Source organism: Protomyctophum parallelum (genome assembly GCF_964188405.1).
Source record: "Protomyctophum parallelum genome assembly, chromosome: 2".
In the NCBI taxonomy this organism is placed as follows: domain Eukaryota; kingdom Metazoa; phylum Chordata; class Actinopteri; order Myctophiformes; family Myctophidae; genus Protomyctophum; species Protomyctophum parallelum.
The window spans coordinates 43,056,473-43,077,537 of record NC_139699.1 but is presented as its reverse complement, the minus strand read 5'-3'; the positions used below and the strand labels follow the sequence as shown (position 1 = coordinate 43,077,537).

The following is a 21,065-nucleotide window of genomic DNA, read 5'->3' as shown; positions in this document are numbered from 1 at the left end:
TGCCTCTCCCACCGTATCATCAAAGACCAGTCACACCCAGCATGTCACCTCTTTCACCTCCTTCCCTCTGGGAGGAGATACCAGTCCATCCGTGCTAGTAGTTCAAGATTGACAAACAGCTTTTTCCCCTACACAGTCAGACTGCTAAACGAAACGATCGATCACTAAATGAGCATTGACTGTCCCCTCATATGCATCATGCACTCTGACTCTGGACTGTGATAACTTATTAGTTCTTTCTTTTTTCATCCATCATGCACTTTAAATATCACCATGCACTTTACTCTGTGTTGTATGTTATGTGTATGTCAGTGTTTTATGTACTACGGTTATGTGGGAGCTCCCTAGAAATGTCGTTGTATGCTCAGTGTATGCTTTGTGTGCAATGACAAATAAAAGTCTATTCTATTCTCAGGTTTAATAATAATAATAATATCTGGAAGTGTCGCAATTTTGAAAAACAGAGATGTGTTGTGTGAGCTATGACCATCACGGCGTGGCGTCATGTAGTTTCCAGTGGTCTCACCTCATCTCATTTCATTTTCACTGCCCCTCAGCAGCAGCCAGCAGATGAAGGACTGTGACTGCGTGGTCAGCGATGATGACAGCGGGCGGCTGCCCCTGGACAGAAGCAGCAACAGCAGGCCCACATGACGACAACATCGCTTTATGCACCCGAGACCACAGGTGAGTGTCCACCTCGACTCTCTGCAGTGTACATAGCCGGAGAACATGGATCTTCTATCTATGCCATCATCAACCCACTAAATAGGGCCTATACCCACCCCACCTGGACCATGGGGACAGCACTGTATAAGAATAATGTTCCAGCACCTTCAACAACCCTATCCAACCACACGTTCTATCTGAGAAGCTCTCTCGGTATGCAGTGATTGATTGAATACTCTTTTTATTTATTTATAACTTTGTTTATTGGTTTTTTTCACAGAAGCATTATTGAGATAGAGTTTGAAAAAGAATAATTAACATTAACAGCTTCTCTTAAATAAACCCCACAAGTATGACATAAAAGAGTAAACACATTGAATTTTCACCCCAGAGAAAAAGGACAACAGAAAACAAGACTAACAAACCTTAAATACAAGATCAGTAAAAGTTGAAAAATAAAAGGCAGACAAAAACAGACAAAACAACAGTACACAACATCCTATATAAAAATAAAAAGAAACATAGGTACATGATACATCCATAATCCAATCCAATCCAATCCATACAATCCAATCACAGTATAAGCTACTTTTAAAACAAAAGTCCAGCAGACCTCACTCATCCCCAAGCAGAGACGGATTCAAATTCTGAATGAATTGAAAGAATGGACCATTCAAGGAGTGTCTAATCTTCTCCAGTTTTACACAGTACAAGGTGTCCCTAACCCAATGAGTGTGAGAAGGGGAAGTGGGCGATTTCCAGTTGGTCAGAATTAGTCTCCTCGCTAACAAAGTGACAAAGGCCAAAACATCCCTCTCTGGTTTGGAGAGCGACGGTATTGAGGGAAAAACACCAAACAGGGCCCCCAAAGGTGTGGGCTCCACTCTTTGCCCGACTATCTTTGATAAGGAATTGAAGATATCGGTCCAATATTTGTGTAGAGAAGGGCAGAGCCAGAACGTATGGATGAGGTCTGCGGGAGCCTGCCGACATCTATCACACTCAGGAGACACATCGTTATATATTCTAGACAACCTGGCCTTGGTGTAGTAGACACGGTGAAGTAATTTACATTGAATAAGAGCATGCCTCGCACAAATAGAGGACCCATGTACCCGATGTAGAATTGTATCCCAAACCTCCTCAGTTATCTCCTCTCCAATATCCACCTCCCAACGAGCCTTTAATGAATCCAAAGACTCTGGGCGCAAACAACAAATCTCATCATAAATACATGAGATCGCACCCTTCAAGGTTGGCAACGGAGTCAGAAGGGTGTCTATAACAGAGTCATTAGGTAAATTTAGAAACGTGGGAAATGTTTTCTGAACAAAACTACGGACCTGTAAATATCTAAAAAAGTTCTGTTTGGGAAGCGTATATTCAAATGAGAGTTGCTGAAAGGATGCAAAGACCTTCTCCATATATAAGTCCTTGAAAGTATAAATCCCAAGACTTTTCCAGGTTGAGAAGGCACCATCTATCAAAGAGGGATGGAAAATATGATTGGCTGCTATTGGGGCATTAATAGAGAGTGAGTGCAATCCGAAATGGCATCTAAATTGGATCCATATTTTTAGAGTCTTTTTAACAATAGTATTTTTAGTGTACAGGGCGGTTGAGGAGAGAATGGGAGAGTATGTTAAAGCCTTCAGTGACACTGGACCAGCCGAGTTTGCCTCCATAGCTAACCACGTTGGAGGGGGTTCCGCTATTTCATATAAGATCCAATATTGGAAAATCCTAATGTTGGAGGCCCAGTAGTAAAATCTAAAGTTAGGCAGAGCCATTCCCCCAAGAGATTTGGGCCTCTGTAGGTACTGCTTAAGCAACCTCGGCACCTTCTTGTTCCAAATGAATTCAGAGATCATACTATCTAATTTACTAAAGAAGGTCAGGGGGAGAAAGAGGGGGATACATTGGAACAAGTATAAGAATCGAGGGAGAATGTTCATCTTAACAGTGTTAACTCTTGCAACCAAGGATAAGTTGAGCAAAGACCAACGATCAAAGTCTTCTTTGACTCTTTTCATTAAGGGAGCAAAGTTAGTTTTATATAGATCGTCATATTCACGCGAGACATGAACTCCAAGGTACGTAAACCCATCAGGAGCAATCCTAAAGGGGAAGTTGTGAAGAGGGTATGTCCTATTGATTGAATACTCTAGTAACAGTTTGCAAGAGGTACAACAATGCTAAATACAACCAGGGGTTGACACTAAAGTCTCAGAGGCACTTGCCCATCAGGTCATGTACTACTTGCGCTAATGTCATGCCCACTTGCCCGAAAAGTAAATCGTCCATTAAAAAATTATAGGTAAAATTGTAATTACTGTTTAATTTAACACTCATTATTTAACATCAATTCTATGCCAAATACCTCTATGACTATGGGTTCACACTTGTTATTTCATAATTCTATTTGTAGCAATAGTGATCACAGCACATTATAGATAAACTTACAGTATTTTACTTTCCACAGACCAGTAGACAGAGAGCTCTGGCCACGTTCAGGTGTTTAGAGACAGATATCTCGTGTTGTGTTTGTGTTCATAGATGGTTGCGTCCCCTCTCAAACGAGCACTTGCCCGGTTGCGCAACCTGATATCCACCTGCCCCGGAAGTTTTATTTACCTGCCAGGGGCAGGTGGGCAACCCTTTAGTGTCAACAATGCTAATAGGAAAAAGCTCTTAAATCATACTGTATGTGTTTTGATTGAGACCATTAATAGGTTGAGAACCTTGGATTTATAAAATGTATAATTATACAAGTGTGAATATTATTATTTGACCTTTGTTGGTGTCCATGGCCCGCTATGCATTACTCCACCAGTAGGTATATAGTACATATAGTATAATATATAATATAGTATTTTTTTATTGGTCTAAAATATTGTCTATATACCTACAGTACATCATGAATCCACTTGCTGACCGGCTGTCTGTATTAAGCAAATGTTTTTATAGGTGTTTATATGTGCCCCTACCAATTTTTCCAAATGTGCTGAACTCATCACATTTGTGCTGACCTCATCACATTTGTCATGACGGCTATGGCCGTTTTTAGCCCAAGGAGTGTTTTTTGCGCAAAACTAATGCTTGGAATGAATTCAGAATCATGAAATCCCCCTAATTTGACATGTCACATGATACTTAAAGTTTCAAATATTTTCCTATAGGATGTTAATGGTAGGGTCACCCCTATAAAAAAATGCCAGTCAGCAAGTGGATTCATGAATGCATGTATATAGACATTATTGTAGGCCAATAAAAAAGACTATATACACACATTTTTGCACTTTAAACAAAAGAAGCCTGTTGGCTGCCAACTACTTGTGTTCATGGCATATAGTGATTTATCTCCTGTACCACAGAGTCACGAAAGCGAGCTATCTATGACAATTACATTCTTTAGAGACTTAAGAAATCACATGATGCGAGCTTGTAGATCTTAGATTGTAGATTTTATATAAAATAGCCTATTTTATGAGACTACAATAAATGTAATTGTATGTATTAAATAGCTCGAACCAGTGATGGTTATTTAGTTAGGACCCGCAACAGTGGTGTTCGATACGAACTTAACCGGGATGTAGAAACCTCTACTTCAATGCTCTACGAGTTGCTTAGCCATTAGCCAGATATTCTGTCTCATCTAAACGACTCGTGCCAAAGGTAATAGAAGCTATTCAGGGTATCTGGGTTGTAAAGCCAGACACCTTGGTTCGTATGTGTTCACATGTTCTTGATCTTGGATATTGTGTCTTGCTTGAGTGCTGTAGATTCTGAGGATTTGGGATCATTGGAGATACCGCGTGCGTTGCTTGGTACCTGAGGTTTAGAGGCTGGGATCTGCCTTTTATGATGAGTGCAAGTCTAGTGTCACGATGATAACACCACTGTGTATATCCATCTCTGGGGTTTCTACGTTAATCTGATGTCAGCGCTGGATCTCAATGTTCTCTCCATATATGGGACTATAGGTTATCCCCATATATGGAGCTCTACGTAAAAGCCTTCGCAACAGTATGTGTGAGGCATGTATCTGACCACTGGAGGCTACTACTGTGGTTCACTCTTAAGAGTCTCTTTAATACGATCCATCCAGACATTCTTCTTCGTAAGTTATCTGAGATGAAGGTGAATCCAGTTCTGATTAGATGGTATTTCTCCTTTCTATCTAACAGGCCACAACAGGTGAGAATATGGCGCTCTCTGATAGGGCAGTAAGCAGTACAGGGGCCCCCCAGGGGACAGTTAATTCCTCCCTTTTATTTACCCTATACACAAATGACTGTCAGCTCACAGCCCAATCAGTGTGTAGTCAAGTTCTCTGACGACACTGTTATCCTTAGTTTACTCACAAGTGAAGGTAACACCAGTAGCCATACAACTGGAGTGGACAGGTTTGTAACCTGGTGTGATGAACATCATTTACAAGTTAATGTAAGGAAAACTGAGGAGATTGTAGTGGATCCCAGGTCTATAGGTGACCACACCACGATCACCATACATGGTCATGACATCAAACAGGTCACATCCTTTAAATATCTAGGAGTACACATTGATTGTGATATAAGATTTTTGGTGTAAGTACAAACATAATGCTGATCTTCTATAGAGATAGTATAGAGTCAATTCTAAGGTATGGTATCACCAGTTGGTTTGGAAACCTATACTGTAAAATACAAATCTGAGATCCTTACATTAGCCAAAATGGCAGGGAAGATTATGGGTATGTCTACACCTCCGATCACCCCCCAGGTCATCTTTGAGCAGGCCACCATTGGACAGGTTAAGAAAATTGTGTCTGACCCCTCCCATGTACTATACCCTGAGTATCGGCTAATGCCATCAGGTAGGAGATACGAGGTCCATGCGTGCAAATACAATAGTTTAGGTACAAGCATTCCTTTGTCCCTCTGTCAATCACACTCCTTAACAGAGTATTTTCAGAGGGCAGACAGCGTAGGGGTCGAAGGTTATGAGGTGATGTTCTTCCTTTTTTGCACTAGGTATGTTGGTGTGTGGTATTTTAATGTTGTATGGGTCACTGTGTGCCTTTGTTGTCTTGTATTGTGTATTGTATTGTATTGTATTGTATCTGTATGCTGCAGAGCGGGTCCTTGGGGTCCAAGACAAAATAAAGAAACCTTGAACCTTGAACAGCCAGTTGGGAAAATCAGACTGTCCTATAGGGGGTCAGATATTGATGACCATCATCGCGCAATGACATCACCACGCTGTCGTCACAACCATGTAATTATCTTTTATAGTGAATTGTTAAATAAAGTGTCATTTAACACTTACATTTAAATAGACTTGCACCCAGCAAAGTATTTGGTGGAACTAATCAATTTCAGTATGAGCGCCGAGCTGACCTATAAGCATCTGCCTAACAAAAGGCAGATGAAGTTTATTGATATCACAGAGGAGGAACAGGCCTCAGAGCTCAGGGTCTACATGAGGTCCAAAGGGGCCGACATCTCCGAGGAGAAGCCCGACGGTGGGCTTCACGTGGACCTGGCTCAGATCATCGACGCGTGCCACGTCTGTTTCAAGGGTGACGACAGAGACGTGGAGAGCGTGATGAACAGTATCGTGCATCTCTTAAACACCCTGGAGAGCGACAAGCAGGAGAACCTCGTCGAGAGCCTGTGCGAGAAGCTGGTGACGTTCCACGGAGGAGAGCGAGCGTCCCTCAGGACGCGGCTGCTGAGCAACCTGTTCCATGTCATGGACGGACCGGTCAGGTTCACGCTCCTCTGCAGCCTCATCAGGGTGGCGGCTACCTGCGACGCCATCTCCTTCCTCCCCACCGACCTGCCCACGGTCCGCAAGTGGATCGCTGACTGGAACCTGACCACGGACAGGAAGCACACTCTCCTGAGGCTGCTCTCCGAGGCGCTGTATGACTGCAAGCAGAGTGAGCCCGCGGCCAAGGTGATGCTGGAGCTGCTGGGGAGCGACACGGAGGACGGCGCCGACGCCACCAGATGCATCATCCGAGCACTGAAGGACCCCAATACCTTCTTGTTTGACCACCTGCTGGCCCTGAAACCTGTTCGATTCCTCGAGGGACAGCTCATTCACGATCTGCTGGCCATCTTTGTGAGTGCAAAGCTGGTGGCGTACGTGCAATTCTACCAGAAGTTCCAGGACTTCATTGATCGTGAACTGTCCCATGAGCAAAACATGGTCAAGATGCGTCTGCTGACTTTCATGGACATGGCGGTGGAATCCAAGGTGATCTCCTTTGACGCCATGCAGCGGGAACTTCAGATCGGTGCGGACGAAGTCGAAGCCTTCGTCATTGATGCCGTTCAGACCAAGATGGTATGTTGCAGAATTGACCAGACGCGGCGACAGGTTGTTGTGAACCAAAGCATGTACCGCGCCTTTGGCAAACAGCAATGGCAGCAGCTCTTTGACCGCGTCACCTCTTTGAAGGCCAACCTGACGACTGTGAAGTCCAGCCTGGAAACCCTGTCGCCCTTTGCCTAATGGTGCATTCACACCAAGCCCCCAGAAGGGCTGGCCAACGTTGAAGCTACCACTACCTATTGGCCAAAAGTGGAACTGCAGCACGTTCATGGTGGTTGACGGACGGTCAGTGACGTCATGTGCGCAACGTGCGTCAACCCTGACCTCAAACTTGAGGTCCGCTCTCAACTTCCTATTGATGATTATCAATATTCCAGTAGATAATGAGGCAAAAACAATTAGGTCTAATCGAAAAGGTTTATTTGAAGATGATACAAAAAAAGGATAAGTCAAAAAGTAAAAGAGATATTACAAGAGAATGAGTTCAAAAGTAAAGTACAATGATGGATCCAAAAAGAAAAGTACAAGAGTCGAGAAAGGATAGCTGTGCAAGCAGCCGATGAACCCTACAGGAGCAGAGTTGCACTTGTTCCTCTGGGTTTAGTCTGGCATATTAGCTGCCTCATGGTTCTACCCCAGCTTTTATAGCATGTGGTCTACACGAAAGTTCCGTGGCATTCTCCAAGTTCTTCCCGCAAAACACATAAGTCATATCCAGCACCGAATGTCCCAGAACATTTCAGAACTGTTATATCTGTCATATCATCCAATGGCCCACGAGTCGTGGGCCATTGGATGATATGATCAGCAGAAGGTCTATGCTTTTTTCCCAAAGCTTCAGCGCGGTATACTGCGTATATATCATATAACGTTAGACCACACCACTGTGCAACACGCTAGATGACATCCTCAAGCGTGTGTGCGACGAGCGAGAAAAGTATTAAGGAAAATAAAGGGTTAAAAAGAACAAGGAAGTCATTCGTTTTCCACCATTATAAACGGGAATTTTGTGGAGAGAGAAGGGGAGTGGAAATGGTTAACATCAAATTGCTCGTGCTGTAGCTTCTGATGTGAAGTTGAAGCCAGCTCTACTTGATTTGGGGGCGTCTAAAGCTAGTGTCATTTGTACAGTAGCTTCATGTCGCTGGCTTCCATTGAAAATTAATGGTAGCCTTGTAGCTTCATGTCGCTGACTTCCATTGAAAATGAATGGTAGTCCGGCCGAGACCGATGGTTGTGGGTTCGAGTCCTGTTGGCCTTTGCTGCGTGTCACTCCCCATTTCTCTCTCCCCATTTCCTGTCATCCTACTGTCCTATCACTAATAAAGGGATAAAAAGCCTTTAAAGCGCAAATAACATGCATTTTAAAACTGCTTTTAATATTTAATATCATATTGTCTATGTCCCTCAAAGTTATTTCTAATGGTTTGAGCCTCAATCACCACTCTGATATAACCAGGCCTTGTCATTTCTTTCTGGACTTTGAAAGCAGTTTTAGCTGCAGTACCACAATGTCCTGAGGTGGTGGGGGTGCTGATATGCAGATTATTTAATATTTGAGTCATTATTATAATACTGATGCTAGATAAAACCAGGCTTGTTTCCATGCCATGCCAGCTTGGAAAATCAACAATGGTGGACATTGTAAACAAAGTGGAAATGCAAATTTGGAACTGAAGACTGAAGAAGAGGAGGAATTATACAAAGTAGGGTGACATTGGTGACATCACGATGAGGCCAAAATCAGTCGAGCTGTTCCTGAGAGCAATTTCCATTAAAACACCCATATGACATGAAGGCATGATTGTGCAAAATTGGTTATTTGTGGGGATAGAAAACACACATGGGAGCCCCAAAAACACAAAATAAATTGAAAAAGTTGAATTTTATGTTATAGGTCCTTTAAAGAAATGTAATGGTAGCCTGTAGCTTTATGGCTTTGTAAATGGTGCATTAACTGCAGTTATATAGCACCTTTATCCAAGTACAATGATTGTGCATTGCATTCACCCATTCATACACCGATGGCGAAGAAAACCATGCAAGGCACCAACCTTGCTCAACAGGAACAATTTAGGGTTCAGACTCTTGCTCAAGGACACTTCGACACTAACTCTAGTCTGGGGGAGCCCGGGATCGAGCCGGGAACCTTCCGGTTCCCAAGTGGCCGCTCTACCTCCTGAGCCACTGCCCCCCCCCCCACGTGTTCACAATCCAAATTCAACACAATAACACATGTTCAATATGGTAAATGATTTTCTGAAGGCCATCTCCACTAAAATAATTAGGTGCATCTGCAAATAAAACATTTGGGCAGGACCGTGTAGTTTGCTTTCAGGTTGCCTGACCGGGCAAGTGCTCATCTGAGAGGCGACGCAACCGTCTATAAACAGAAACACAACACTAGATATCTGTCTAAACACCTGAATGTGGCCAAAGTCTTCTGGTCTGTAGAATCTTTTGCTGTTGCTAAACTTAAAAGTCACACCCGTGTGAAGTGAGGGGCGCTCTTGTCGTCGTACATCATCCAATAAAAAATCAATTAATTTGTCAACTTATGTTATATATCTTTTACATGTGCTCTAGAAATAAAATGTACTTGACTTGGCTAATACACCAGACGTTGTTGTTGATGAGGACCATAGAGAAGTGACCGTTTTAGAAGTATGTACAATTGACCACAGTCTGAAAGAGGCATTACTTACCAAGGTGCTTAAGTACCAACGTCTTAAGGATGCTATTATACAGCTTGGTTACTTACGTAAACTACTTATATTTGGAAGCCTCGGTAATGTCCATAAATCAGTTGCAGATTGCAGGGATGCCCAAGCCAAGAGCTATGGCATTGGCAAAATTCTGGTTCAGTGTCTGTGATAATTGGCAGTCACGTAATATGGAGTCACATTAAGATTGTGTGTGTGTGTGTGTGTGCATGCGCGCACGTGCGTGCGTGCATGTGGAGTCTCCTTTCACACTGTTTCACAAATTGGACAATATTTTTCAGTTGTGAGATTTTATTTTGGTTTCATTCCATGTGTCTGTCTGTGTGCGTCTGTCTGTCTCTCTCATACTAGCCATCCAATCCAACACAGCCCCATGCTTTCTGTCGTGTGTACACACACGCACGCACACACGCATGCATGCATGTTCGTATGTACTCGCGCTCGGGCACACAGACGCCCTAGTGGTTTTGAAGTGAGCGTCACAAACAAAACTGTCCAATCTGAGCACCTATTAATAAAACAGGACAGTCACATTTCCTACATACCCCCCAACTAATCTCACACAGCTGCTATCTCCCAGCAGGAAGAGGCCTGTGTGTGTGCGTGTGTGTGTGTGTGTGTGTGTGTGTGTGTGTGTGTGTGTGTGTGTGCGTGTGTGCGCACGTGTGTGTATGTGTGCGTGTGTACACTGTACTCAGAATAAGAAGGGGGGACAGGGACACCCCCCCCCCCCTCCCCCAACCGCAAAGCCTCTGAACCCAAAGAGAAGGAAGAGGAGGGGGTGTGGGGTGTGTGTGTGTGTGTGTGTGTGTATGTGTGCGTGTGGGGGTGCGTGCGTGCGTGTTGCTCGGTCCAATACAGATCGTTTTCTTTGTTGTTTCCCATGCAGCCTCATGTGGGACATCTCTTTCTCACGGACAGAGCAGAGAGAGGATGGATCAGGGACCACCACCATGTCGCTCTGGTCTCGCTCCCTCGGCACGCAAGGTTTCAGCGTCTCGGACTACATTCGCAAGTTCACGGTGAGAACGAGGATCTCTGACCCGAGCCAGGCTTCCCTTATTTCTAGAGATGGACGATGTAATCGGTAGCATATCGGAATCGGCCATATTGGCCATAAAAATCTGATCGGTCTCAAATTAAAGCGGTTTATTTTCACTGATATTGATGACGCAATAATAAGGTGACCATCAATGGCTAAATTCTACATTAAATTTGTGTAGGCCTACTCATCTCATTCTGTAGTCATTCAGTAGTGAAAACAGACTCTTAGAAAAAGAGTATATTTATTGAATGATTGAATACTTTATTAACAGGCTTTGGGCCAAGCCCCTATCCTCTGTATAATATCGGAATCGGTCAGAATCGTTATCGGCAGATATGACCCTGCAAATAACCGGAGATCGGATATCGGTCATAATTTCATAATCGTTCACCCCTACTTATTTCCAAGATGAAAAATAAGGGACGACACAGAAAAATATCAACTCACATTGTATTATTATATTTTCCATCGGGCGGAAGACAAAAATAGAGGTGGGGACTTTAACTGTTTTACAGGGGCCCGTTTCGAATTGCAGCCATAAGTGCTCTTTGAGAGCGGTTTTGAAGGAGTCTAGGGGATTCACATTTCTTAATGGCTGTTGGTAGGGCGATCCACATTTTAGTGGCATAGGAGCAAAATTAATTTGACCCCTTGTTTGAGCTGAATCTGGGTTGCAACGTGGTTAGTTGGACTCCCTCTGGTGTTGTGATCGTGGACTTAAGTTGACATTAAGGAAGTATTTAGACAGCTACATTGGGTATCTTGGTGGTCTAGAGAATCTTGTAGACCATACACATTGCAAGATGTTGTACTCTGTCGTGGAGCTATGAGGTTTACACACCCGACAGATGATATTAACCACTTGAACCCTATATAGCATCCATATTCTGGGGGGGATTTTTGATTTGATTTGATTTATTTGATATATTCATGATACAATTCATAGGAGAGCAGTACAGAATTATCAGGATTGCACAAAAAGTCAGAGGACTTAATTCCATTGTGATCCAAATAAATAAATAAATAGTTACAGCATATGATAAGAAGAACATGTGTACTAACATTACAATACTAATGACATTTACAACCGGCCAGCATAGATCAATAAACAAAAGACAATAAATAGATATAAATAGATAAATACAGCACTATACTAACTTGCCCATCAGCCACTTTTTCAACATATTTCTAAAAATGTTCAAAGACTGGGCAAATTTCCCTTGGGATTTTGTTCCAATCCTCCACCCCTGTATATTTAAATGAGCTTCTACCTACCCTATGTCTCAGGTTTGGTGGTTTAAGATCAGCTACACTAGCCCTTGTGTTCAAACTATGGACATTAGCTAATGCTAGGCTTGGGCAATATATCAATATTACCGTTTATCGCGATATTTGAAATCAATATCGGTAATATCGTGGAGTATATAAATAATATCGAATACCGATAATACCCAATATCGTAATTTTACCGTCATGTAAATATGGATTTTCTTTTAAATAAACATCTACATTACTGTATGTGTGTGTCTGTGTGATGAATTTACAAGTATTTCATTTTAAACAACTATAATTTGCCTAATAACTTAGTGTCCATGCATTGACTGCATGGCACTGACGCTGAATTACGGCGACGAGGCGACAGCAGCATTGTCGGACCGCATCCGCCCAGGAAAGCAAACAAAACATGGCGCCGGTGAGAGTAACAAGTCCTAGCAAGTTGGTTCATAAAAAAACATCTGGAAATACTGCTGTTTGGCAGCATTTCGGGTTCCAGACAAATAAAAAAGGCTGATAATCGATAATCGCGATATTATTCACGGTATCAATACCGATATCCAAAAATCAATATCGCCCAAGCCTAGCTAATGCTGTGTTTGGCAAAGAGATTTGGTGTGTAGATGGAAAAAAGCAGTCCAAGTACAGAGTAGAGGCAACTCGGGTCCAGTCTAGGTCAAGTTTACACTGTTTTGTGGTCAACAACCTGTATTGTATTATATACATGTTGTGTTGTACATCACCTGTTTGAACTAGAATCAAGAATAAGAATCAAAGTGTGTCACTTTGTCAGTTCAATAAGGGACACATCTTTTAGTTTCCAAATAAAGGGACGATTCAGTATTTCAAGGGACGTTGGTCACATGATTCACATTAGGCCGGGCAACTGTAGAATGTGTGTGTGTGTGTGTGTGTGTGTGTGTGTGTGTGTTGCACAGCGTGCGCAAAATCTGTGTGTTCTCAAAATGCATTTTGACACAAAGATTTATGTAATACATTTGTGTACAGTAATGAGCAGGATAATATGTCTATACAGGTATATGCTACCTTAGAATAGTAAATGTAGACCTATTTAACAGTGCATGATAAACATAATTGCCTTGACATTAACAACCGTCAACGAGCACCAGCTGGACACACACACACACACACACACACACACACACACACACACACACACACACACACACACACACACACACACACACACACAAACTTTGTCCTACTCAAACAATAAATTCTCAATGAATGGACAAATCTACGTAACGTCATAGTGTAAACACAAACATTGCGTAAAACAAACATCGATGTGTTGTCATCGTGCCGCTCTAAGCGTCCAAGTCTGAACGCACCTTAACACCACTTTGTCCTCACTGTCCGGGGCGGGGGGTTGGGGGGCAGTGGTTGTCTGGTCTTGTTGGGGACGCTGGGTTTGATGTGGTTAACACTGAGGCCTTTAATGTGTCTGTCTCCAGGGTGTGTTTTGATGCCTTCATGCGAAACAGTTTTACAAGATGACAAGCTGTCACCTTGCGACTTGCGTATTATATTTCATAGGTCAGTGAGTCACAGGGGGGGGGGGGTGTGATGACCTTTTCTGTGGTATTCTCAACTAAGTCTTGTTACATTGTGATGGAGGAAGATGCATTCACCATACATAGAGTGGGCCTCATGCGCAAATAAGTTCCTAACCTTTCCTCTTCAATTTCTTCCTTGAATTCTTAAGAGAAGCATGTTCTTACGATGATGAATCCAAATCCTCGTAACTTGAAGGGGTGTGCCAGTTCATTAAAATTATCATAGGTAGACGCCCCACATATCCTAATTAGCATCCTAATTACGATAGGGAACCCAACCGCCCCACCAATCCCATATAAGGCATTGGGAATTCACTTTCCTATACCTGTGTGTATAGACATATAAAAGTAGACGCCCCTTTCGGCTCTGGAGCGTATGTGCTCAAGGGAGGGCAAACATTTCCCGAGATTCCTTGCAAAGCTCCACGGAAGCATGAGCGTGCGTCACAGTCACAGAGCGCATTTTCGGGTTAAGATGTGCTGTGATTGGCCAGTAGTCACTTGAGTGGCAGCGTGGCCGTCCACTCTTCCGGCATACCAGTGTAAATTCTTCCGCCCCTCCCGTCAACACACATCGCTCCAACGAACTGCAGCAGCCAATGAGGCATCTATTTTTTTAATGTCTATGCCTGTGTTCACCCAGGTGGGTGTGGTTTTGCATGACTCCATAGCCAAATTCCAATACTCAAAATCTCGGCCACTCGCTCACTCCCACTCGGTCACTCGGGGTCATTCCAGCTTGACCCGGAAATGGTTAACGTTCCAATTGTTAATGTGCTCCATCGAGGAGGCGAGTGGAGCCGAGTGGAGGAGCCGAGTGGGCTCTCCGAGACCGCATAGAGCGAGTGTACATCAGGTGCAGGCCTTGGTGGGGTATTTTGTCTCCTCGCGGCGGATTTCCACATCACGTGAACATGTTTTTTTCTTTCTCCAGTGACATAAGTCCGCCTCCTCCACATGTGGCACAGAAAACACTGCTTGAAACCCGATACTATGCACCCACCCACCCCCCATCCACTAGCGCTGCCGGGCGCCCAACGCACACATGCAAGCACACACGCAGACACATTCAACTAAAAAAGCTTTGCTGTTTGTTGAAGAGACACATTTTCGCTGAATTAATAGAGCTTCAGAATGATAAAGTAGCCTATTATGTGAAAGTGAAAGGTCCACAACAAGCCACTGGCTTCTTTGCATTGTGTGATATAAGCATAATGAAAGTATGCCTAGCCTACCTATACAAATATAGGCTATATTGTGCACACCTCAAAAGCTATTAATTTCTCTCGTGAAAAAAATGTATTTATTTATATGTGGACTGAAGTTTGAACTGAATATGTAAGTCAGAGAGACAATTCCTGTTAGTAGTAGTAATAGTGTCCGTTATTTGCAAAGACCGTTGGAGGAGGGGGGTGATTTATACGAGCAAAAAGGAACGCGGGCAGGTCAGGAATTCCCTTCACAATCATATAATGTTACCATACACATTGACTTCGGTTACATGCACAAAATTATGAATTGTCTATTCTGTAGACTGTACGGCTCTGGGTTCGGAGTTCTAGTGATCCATCTGTGTGACACTGTATTGTTCCACCACTTTTGCTTTGGCAATGTAAACGTATGTTTTCCATGCCAATAAAGCCCTTTGAATTGAATTGAATTGATACACGGAAGTGATCACGGAATGTGCCGTCGCTTTGAAATGACAGCGTAGATTCTAGAGGCAAATCCACTCCACCACTCTGTCCTCGCATCGAATCCTCTCCTCCTTGCTGGGGGCGGAGCTAAGGAGCGAGTGGAGGGGAGTGAGGGGAGTGAGCGAGTGTGAAAGTTGCGGTATTGGAATTTGGCTCATGGCCTTGCCTGCAGTCACACCTGTGTGTGATTGCAGCACACATAAATCACAGGAATAAAGTTGAGTGAAGTCAAGAACACCTAAACTAAATTCTATATGGTGGAACACCATGACTCCAAACATTACAATTAAAAATCAATAGTACTGTGGAGGTACTGAAGTGAACAGAAATGTTCATATTTTCAATATTTCAATATTTTCAATATTCATGAATGTATTTTATTATTTATCTCACAATAGTCAACTTTCACCACTAGACATCAATGTAAATTTGCTGGGGGTGGGGTGGGGGTTATGTGGTGGGTATGGTGCGTTTGTTTAACCTGACGCTGCCAGATCCAAGAAGCTTGCTACACAAGTTTGTTTCACAGCTTATTGGGATCTGGGATCTCGGGAGCCAATTCGATGACGGGGCTGTTCCTTTTTTTCAAGATACTTGGTAGATGATTGGATGGGACCGTCTGTCTATCACCGTGTGGGTGTGCAAACACAACCAATCATATTGACGTGTCTATATAGCGTCACATCCGGTTTCGCACATATCCCGCCCTTAGCTCACGCTGATTGGTTCGAACCGGAGCGGTTCGGTGTTAGCTCAATCCCCTGAGCGATCTCAGATGGATGCTGTTTTGGGGAACATGGTTATCCAATACCGCCCCCATCTGGCAGAGTCAGGTTAGCGTTTGTTTGGGTTGGGTTGTAAACTCTAAACCAGTGGTTCTCAAACATTTTCATGTCAAGGACCCCCAAATTGACATGCATTCTACAGACCCCCATATGCAATTTTCTTCTGCTAGGGAAATGTTTTGAAGATTTATCAAAATGTTTCGGAAATAGCCGATCTACAAGCTCAAAATGGGCAGTAATGGGATTGTGAGCTTGTAGATTGACTATTTTTAAATAAAATGGGATTAAAGTGGTAAAATGTTCCATATTTTTCTGTGGACTGCCTTGAACTTCCTTAAGGACCCCTTGAGGCCCTCAGACCAAACTTTGAGCATCATGCAGAGGGCGTTGTTTTTCCTTTAACACAGAAAGCCGGTTTGGGGGGGAGGATACATTGAGATTTTGAGATTCATGGTCCTACCCTATAGACCGATTCACAGAGGGGTGCCCTGGGCGGCCATTACTGAGGTGTAATCCATGGAGCAGGTGCTCCGTAGGCCAGGTGTAGCTAATCAGTGCTGTTGCGCTTAATGGTACACATCAGTAATGGCCGCACCCAGGAAACCCTCTGTGAATCGGTCTATAGGATCTTTCTTAGCCCCGTTCACAGCTTTTTCTCATCTCTGAGAAACGACCTAATGCATAGCGTGTCTGTAGGGTGTCCCCACTCACAATGTGTCACAGCATGACATGTTGTGAGCTCTGAGATATTTTATTTCCGGTGCATGACAATGGTGCACAACCAACTATGAAGTCCCCCTTCATTGTAGCCTATCTATTGCTATTCTGTAAGAATGAGGCTGTAAAAACACAGCCATACTTTACTATGCCCACAAATTCACAAGCTGATAATCAGCTCGTCTGATTATCCATATCGGTTGTCGGAGTACTTGGTGGCAACTTAGTCTATGACGTGTATGACACTGTGTGAGTGTCTATAATCAGGCCTACAGTACTTATATTGGTGCCTGTTGAACAACTTGCACAGGCGAAATAGGCACTAACTATACTTGGAGGCCCGTCTATGACATCCATACAAGACATTAATACTATGTATATACATAGGCATATATGCATGTCTGTCTATAAACACACAGCTTGTTTGTCTGTCAGAGCGAGAACTAGGGCAGTTTTAATCCCATAGAGTAGAGCATATTCACATGTTGACGTTTTACATTGAAGAAGAAGGGTGACAACGGGGTGGCATTTCATTAATTTAGCAAGATGGCCGCCATGTGAATATATGGTCTATTAGGATCAAACTAGGCAGATGACATCAGGGTATGCTATAGGTTATGATTTGTGCCATACATTTCCTTTTAAACTTTTCATATTAGCCGAAGGTCGAGGTCACAGTGCAAGATCAAAGTTAGGTTTTTTAGCATGTGTGTGTGTACATTTCAGTTGTACTAATATATCACATTGAGAACATACTGGTAGACAGTGGATACTGTGGATAAATAGATCATTTAGATCCTTGTCCTTGTGGAAATTTGTTTTGTGAAGCAGTCATCAGGATACAAAAAAACAACACATGCACAAACAGATCACACAATACAATGTCAATGTGAGAGTTACACAATACATTTGTACAATTCTGAAAGCAAGTTATGATTTTGTGTTGACGTTAAAATGACCCCAGAAGTGTGTTAAAGTGAAATGCTGCACGCATGCATAGAATGCATGGCGCACACACACTCGCAATGATTTTCCATGTTTATACTACGGGGAAACAGTCTAGGCTTGTGCAGCAAGCCTAGCAGTTTAAGAGTTGTGGCCCCTGAGAGGCCCCTGCAGCTGTTGACAGGCCCCTGTGATATATGGGCTCTTCCTGTATGGCTGCAGATTACTGCAGATGATGAGGCTACTGTTTTAGCACTCTCGCAGATGCCACCTATGTCACAATAGCTGCTGTCAAAGAGGTGAATTCCCTCCTCTGGGGTCAAATAGCACCAAGTTAACCCCAGACAAATACCTGCTGTTGTTAGTGCCGAGATCTAAGTCTACATTTATGTTGGTATATCATTGCTGTGGGGCAGAAACCTCTTAACTTTTGTGTTTTTTTTTTCATTAAAATACCGTGCTACTTTATCATCTTACAGCATCATAGCGTATAAACATCTATGTCTTTCGAACTTGTCGATCTCACACTTTTTGCTGATTTCGAATTTGCATCATGAAAAGTAACAATTTTGGACAAATGCGGTTTCCACCCGACACAGACAATATTAGGTGTGTATATATATAATGCATATATGTTATATAGGCTTATAATAAATAGGCTACTTAAAATACTAACCAATCAAACTTAAAGTTTCCTCCAAGTCAGACAAAATGTGAATGCATATCTTGTTGTCTTGTTATGGAAACCACATTACCCATCACACCTAGAGAACTACAGCTATGGAAACCACATTACCCATGACACCTCAGAGAACTACAGCTATGGAAACCACATTACCCATCACACCTAGAGAACTACAGCCATGGAAACCACATTACCCATGACACCTCAGAGAACTACAGCTATGGAAACCACATTACCCATCACACCTAGAGAACTACAGCTATGGAAACCACATTACCCATGACACCTCAGAGAACTACAGCTATGGAAACCACATTACCCATGACACCTCAGAGAACTACAGCTATGGAAACCACATTACCCATCACCTCAGCAGAGAAAACAGATTGGCCGATTCTATTTTGAGCGTCAATGTGGCCTCCGTATTGGCATGGCCACGTGAGCTTGTAGATATGCTATTTTTACAATTTTTTAAACATTTCTAAAAGGTCTCCCCTCCCACTCTAAATTTCAAAACAGCGATGCATTGCTATTTGCTATTAAAAGGAACAAATATACTGTACTTTTTTTTAAATGAATGTGCTCTTGACTATAGTAAAAGCAAGTTCACTCCAGAATCCATGTACAAATTTCACTGAGCAACATTCACTTATAGCCTACTTACCAGTATACTTGGACTCAAGTTCTGGGGTGGAGCATCTGTCCACCACACTGCCAACTTCTATTGTTAGATGTTGGTAAATAGAGTTGTGTGTCTCTCCTAATAAACACACACCCCCAAGCCCCCCCCCTTCCCACACACACACACACACACACACACACACACACACACACACACACACACACACACACACACACACACACACACACACACACATCAACGTCAGGGCAATGTTGCATAATGCGTCATATCCAGTAGATTGTGTAGAACCTGGCTATCTCTCAAACACCAGACCAGGACTAAATATAGATAGAAATAAAACCCTATAGCGGCTTACATGTTGATTGATTGATTGATTGATTGAAGTATTTATTAACAGATTGGAGAATTTCAAGCACAACTCAATACAAAAATTAACTGCATTACACCCTTTGGTCCACCCTTTAGAGATGTAGAGATGTATACAAATATACACTTTGATATAACCAAAAACAGGAAATCATCATAAATGGAGGTAAAAGGGGAAAAAACATATACAATTATACAGTGAGGGGAAAAGGGGTGGGGGGGTGATTCAGCTTTTAGTTTTGAATTGCAGCTGTCCGTAGGTGCCCTTTGAGAGCGGTTTTGAAGGAGTCAAGGGATTCACATGTCTTAAGGACTGTTGGTAGGGCGTTCCATGTTTTGGTGGCATAGGAGCGGAATGAATTTATTCCTTTGTTTGTGCCGAATCTGGGTTGTACATGGTTTGTTGAACTCCCTATAGTGTTACCGGTACGATTGGATTCTGCCCTCCCTCTATAGTGTTGTGGGTGTGGACTTCGTTGACATTAAGGAAGCATTTAGACAGGTACATGGGTATCTTCACTATCTTGGTGGACCAGACCCATTGCATGATGTTGTACTCTGTCGTCAACCCTAAGCCATTCCAGCCTGTCAAAGTGGGCAGGGGTTAGGGTGTGTGTGTGTGTGTGTGTGTGTGTGTGTGTGTGTGTGTGTGTGTGTGTGTGTGTGTGTGTGTGTGTGTGTGTGTGTGTGTGTGTGTGTGTGTGTGTGTGTGTGTGTGTGTGTGTGTGTGTGTGTGTGTGTGTGTGTGTGTGTGTGTGTGTGTGTGTGTGTGTGTGTGTGTGTGTGTGTGCGTGAGTGCGCGTGTGTGTGTAAAATATCCTATATTTTAAATGACAGTATGCAATAAATGGGTTCTATAATATGTAAAATGGGGAAACCCGGGAGCAGTCCATGACTCCTGTCATGTAAGTTCTCCGGTTACCCAATAAACAATATGTTCTAGAAGGTGACGGGGTCAAGCAGCTACGTACATGTAGATTCCAGTTGTCCACTTGGAGTGTTCAACATTGCTGGTTTATTTTTAAAGGACGCCCTAGCTGTGCCAGTGTCAACTCACCCATTCGTCACACACACTCTGGCTGCACGGTACGTTGAGCAGCCCTGTGTGCACATACAGTACAATAGAACAGGGGTTTTCAACCTATTTCATCTCAAGCTCCATTATTTATTCGGCATTTGAGCCACGGACGACCATTTGATGAGATTTAGCCTCGCAGACCAAAGAGCATTTTGTTGTAGTTGGATAGGATTCCATGCTGCTGTATTGATGTGGTACCATTAGGAGCGACAACAGGCATTGATAAAAAATAACAATTATTCTGATGGACCACTGGTTGAAAACCCACTGCACTAGAACAAGACTTTCAGAGTATAAAGTCTCAGCTAGAGCGTCGTAGAGGCCGTGCTGCTCCGAGTTTCAACATCCGTCCCGTTATAGGATTTGAAATATCTTGTGTGCAAGTGGAAATGTTGTACTATGGGTGGCACCAGGGAAAAGGTTATGAGCAGTGGCGTGCACAGATAGACACTAGGGGGTGCTAGAGCACCCCCTGCCCTTTTGGCAATGTGCTCTTTTTTTTCTTAATTTGTTTGTGGATCAATTCTTGATAAAAA

The 21,065-nt window shown here is 43.0% G+C and overlaps 2 protein-coding genes across 2 annotated transcripts in view; both read left to right on the top strand.

The window, feature by feature from the left end:
• Positions 1–6,033: 6,033 nt before the first annotated feature.
• LOC310854635 (eukaryotic translation initiation factor 3 subunit M-like) lies at positions 6,034–7,173 on the top strand (the record flags this gene model as incomplete). Its single annotated transcript, XM_083759310.1, has 1 exon — positions 6,034–7,173. One exon carries the CDS (start codon positions 6,034–6,036, stop codon positions 7,171–7,173), a length of 1,140 nt encoding a protein of 379 aa, XP_083615436.1.
• A 3,446-nt stretch (positions 7,174–10,619) lies between these two features.
• The window catches only part of mylk3 (myosin light chain kinase 3), a 47,831-nt gene continuing 37,385 nt past the window's right edge, over positions 10,620–21,065 (top strand). The window contains exon 1 of the mRNA XM_083757891.1: positions 10,620–10,738. Within this exon, the coding sequence (XP_083614017.1) occupies positions 10,670–10,738 (69 nt within the window). The 5' untranslated portion in view covers positions 10,620–10,669. The remainder of the gene's footprint in view (positions 10,739–21,065) is intronic.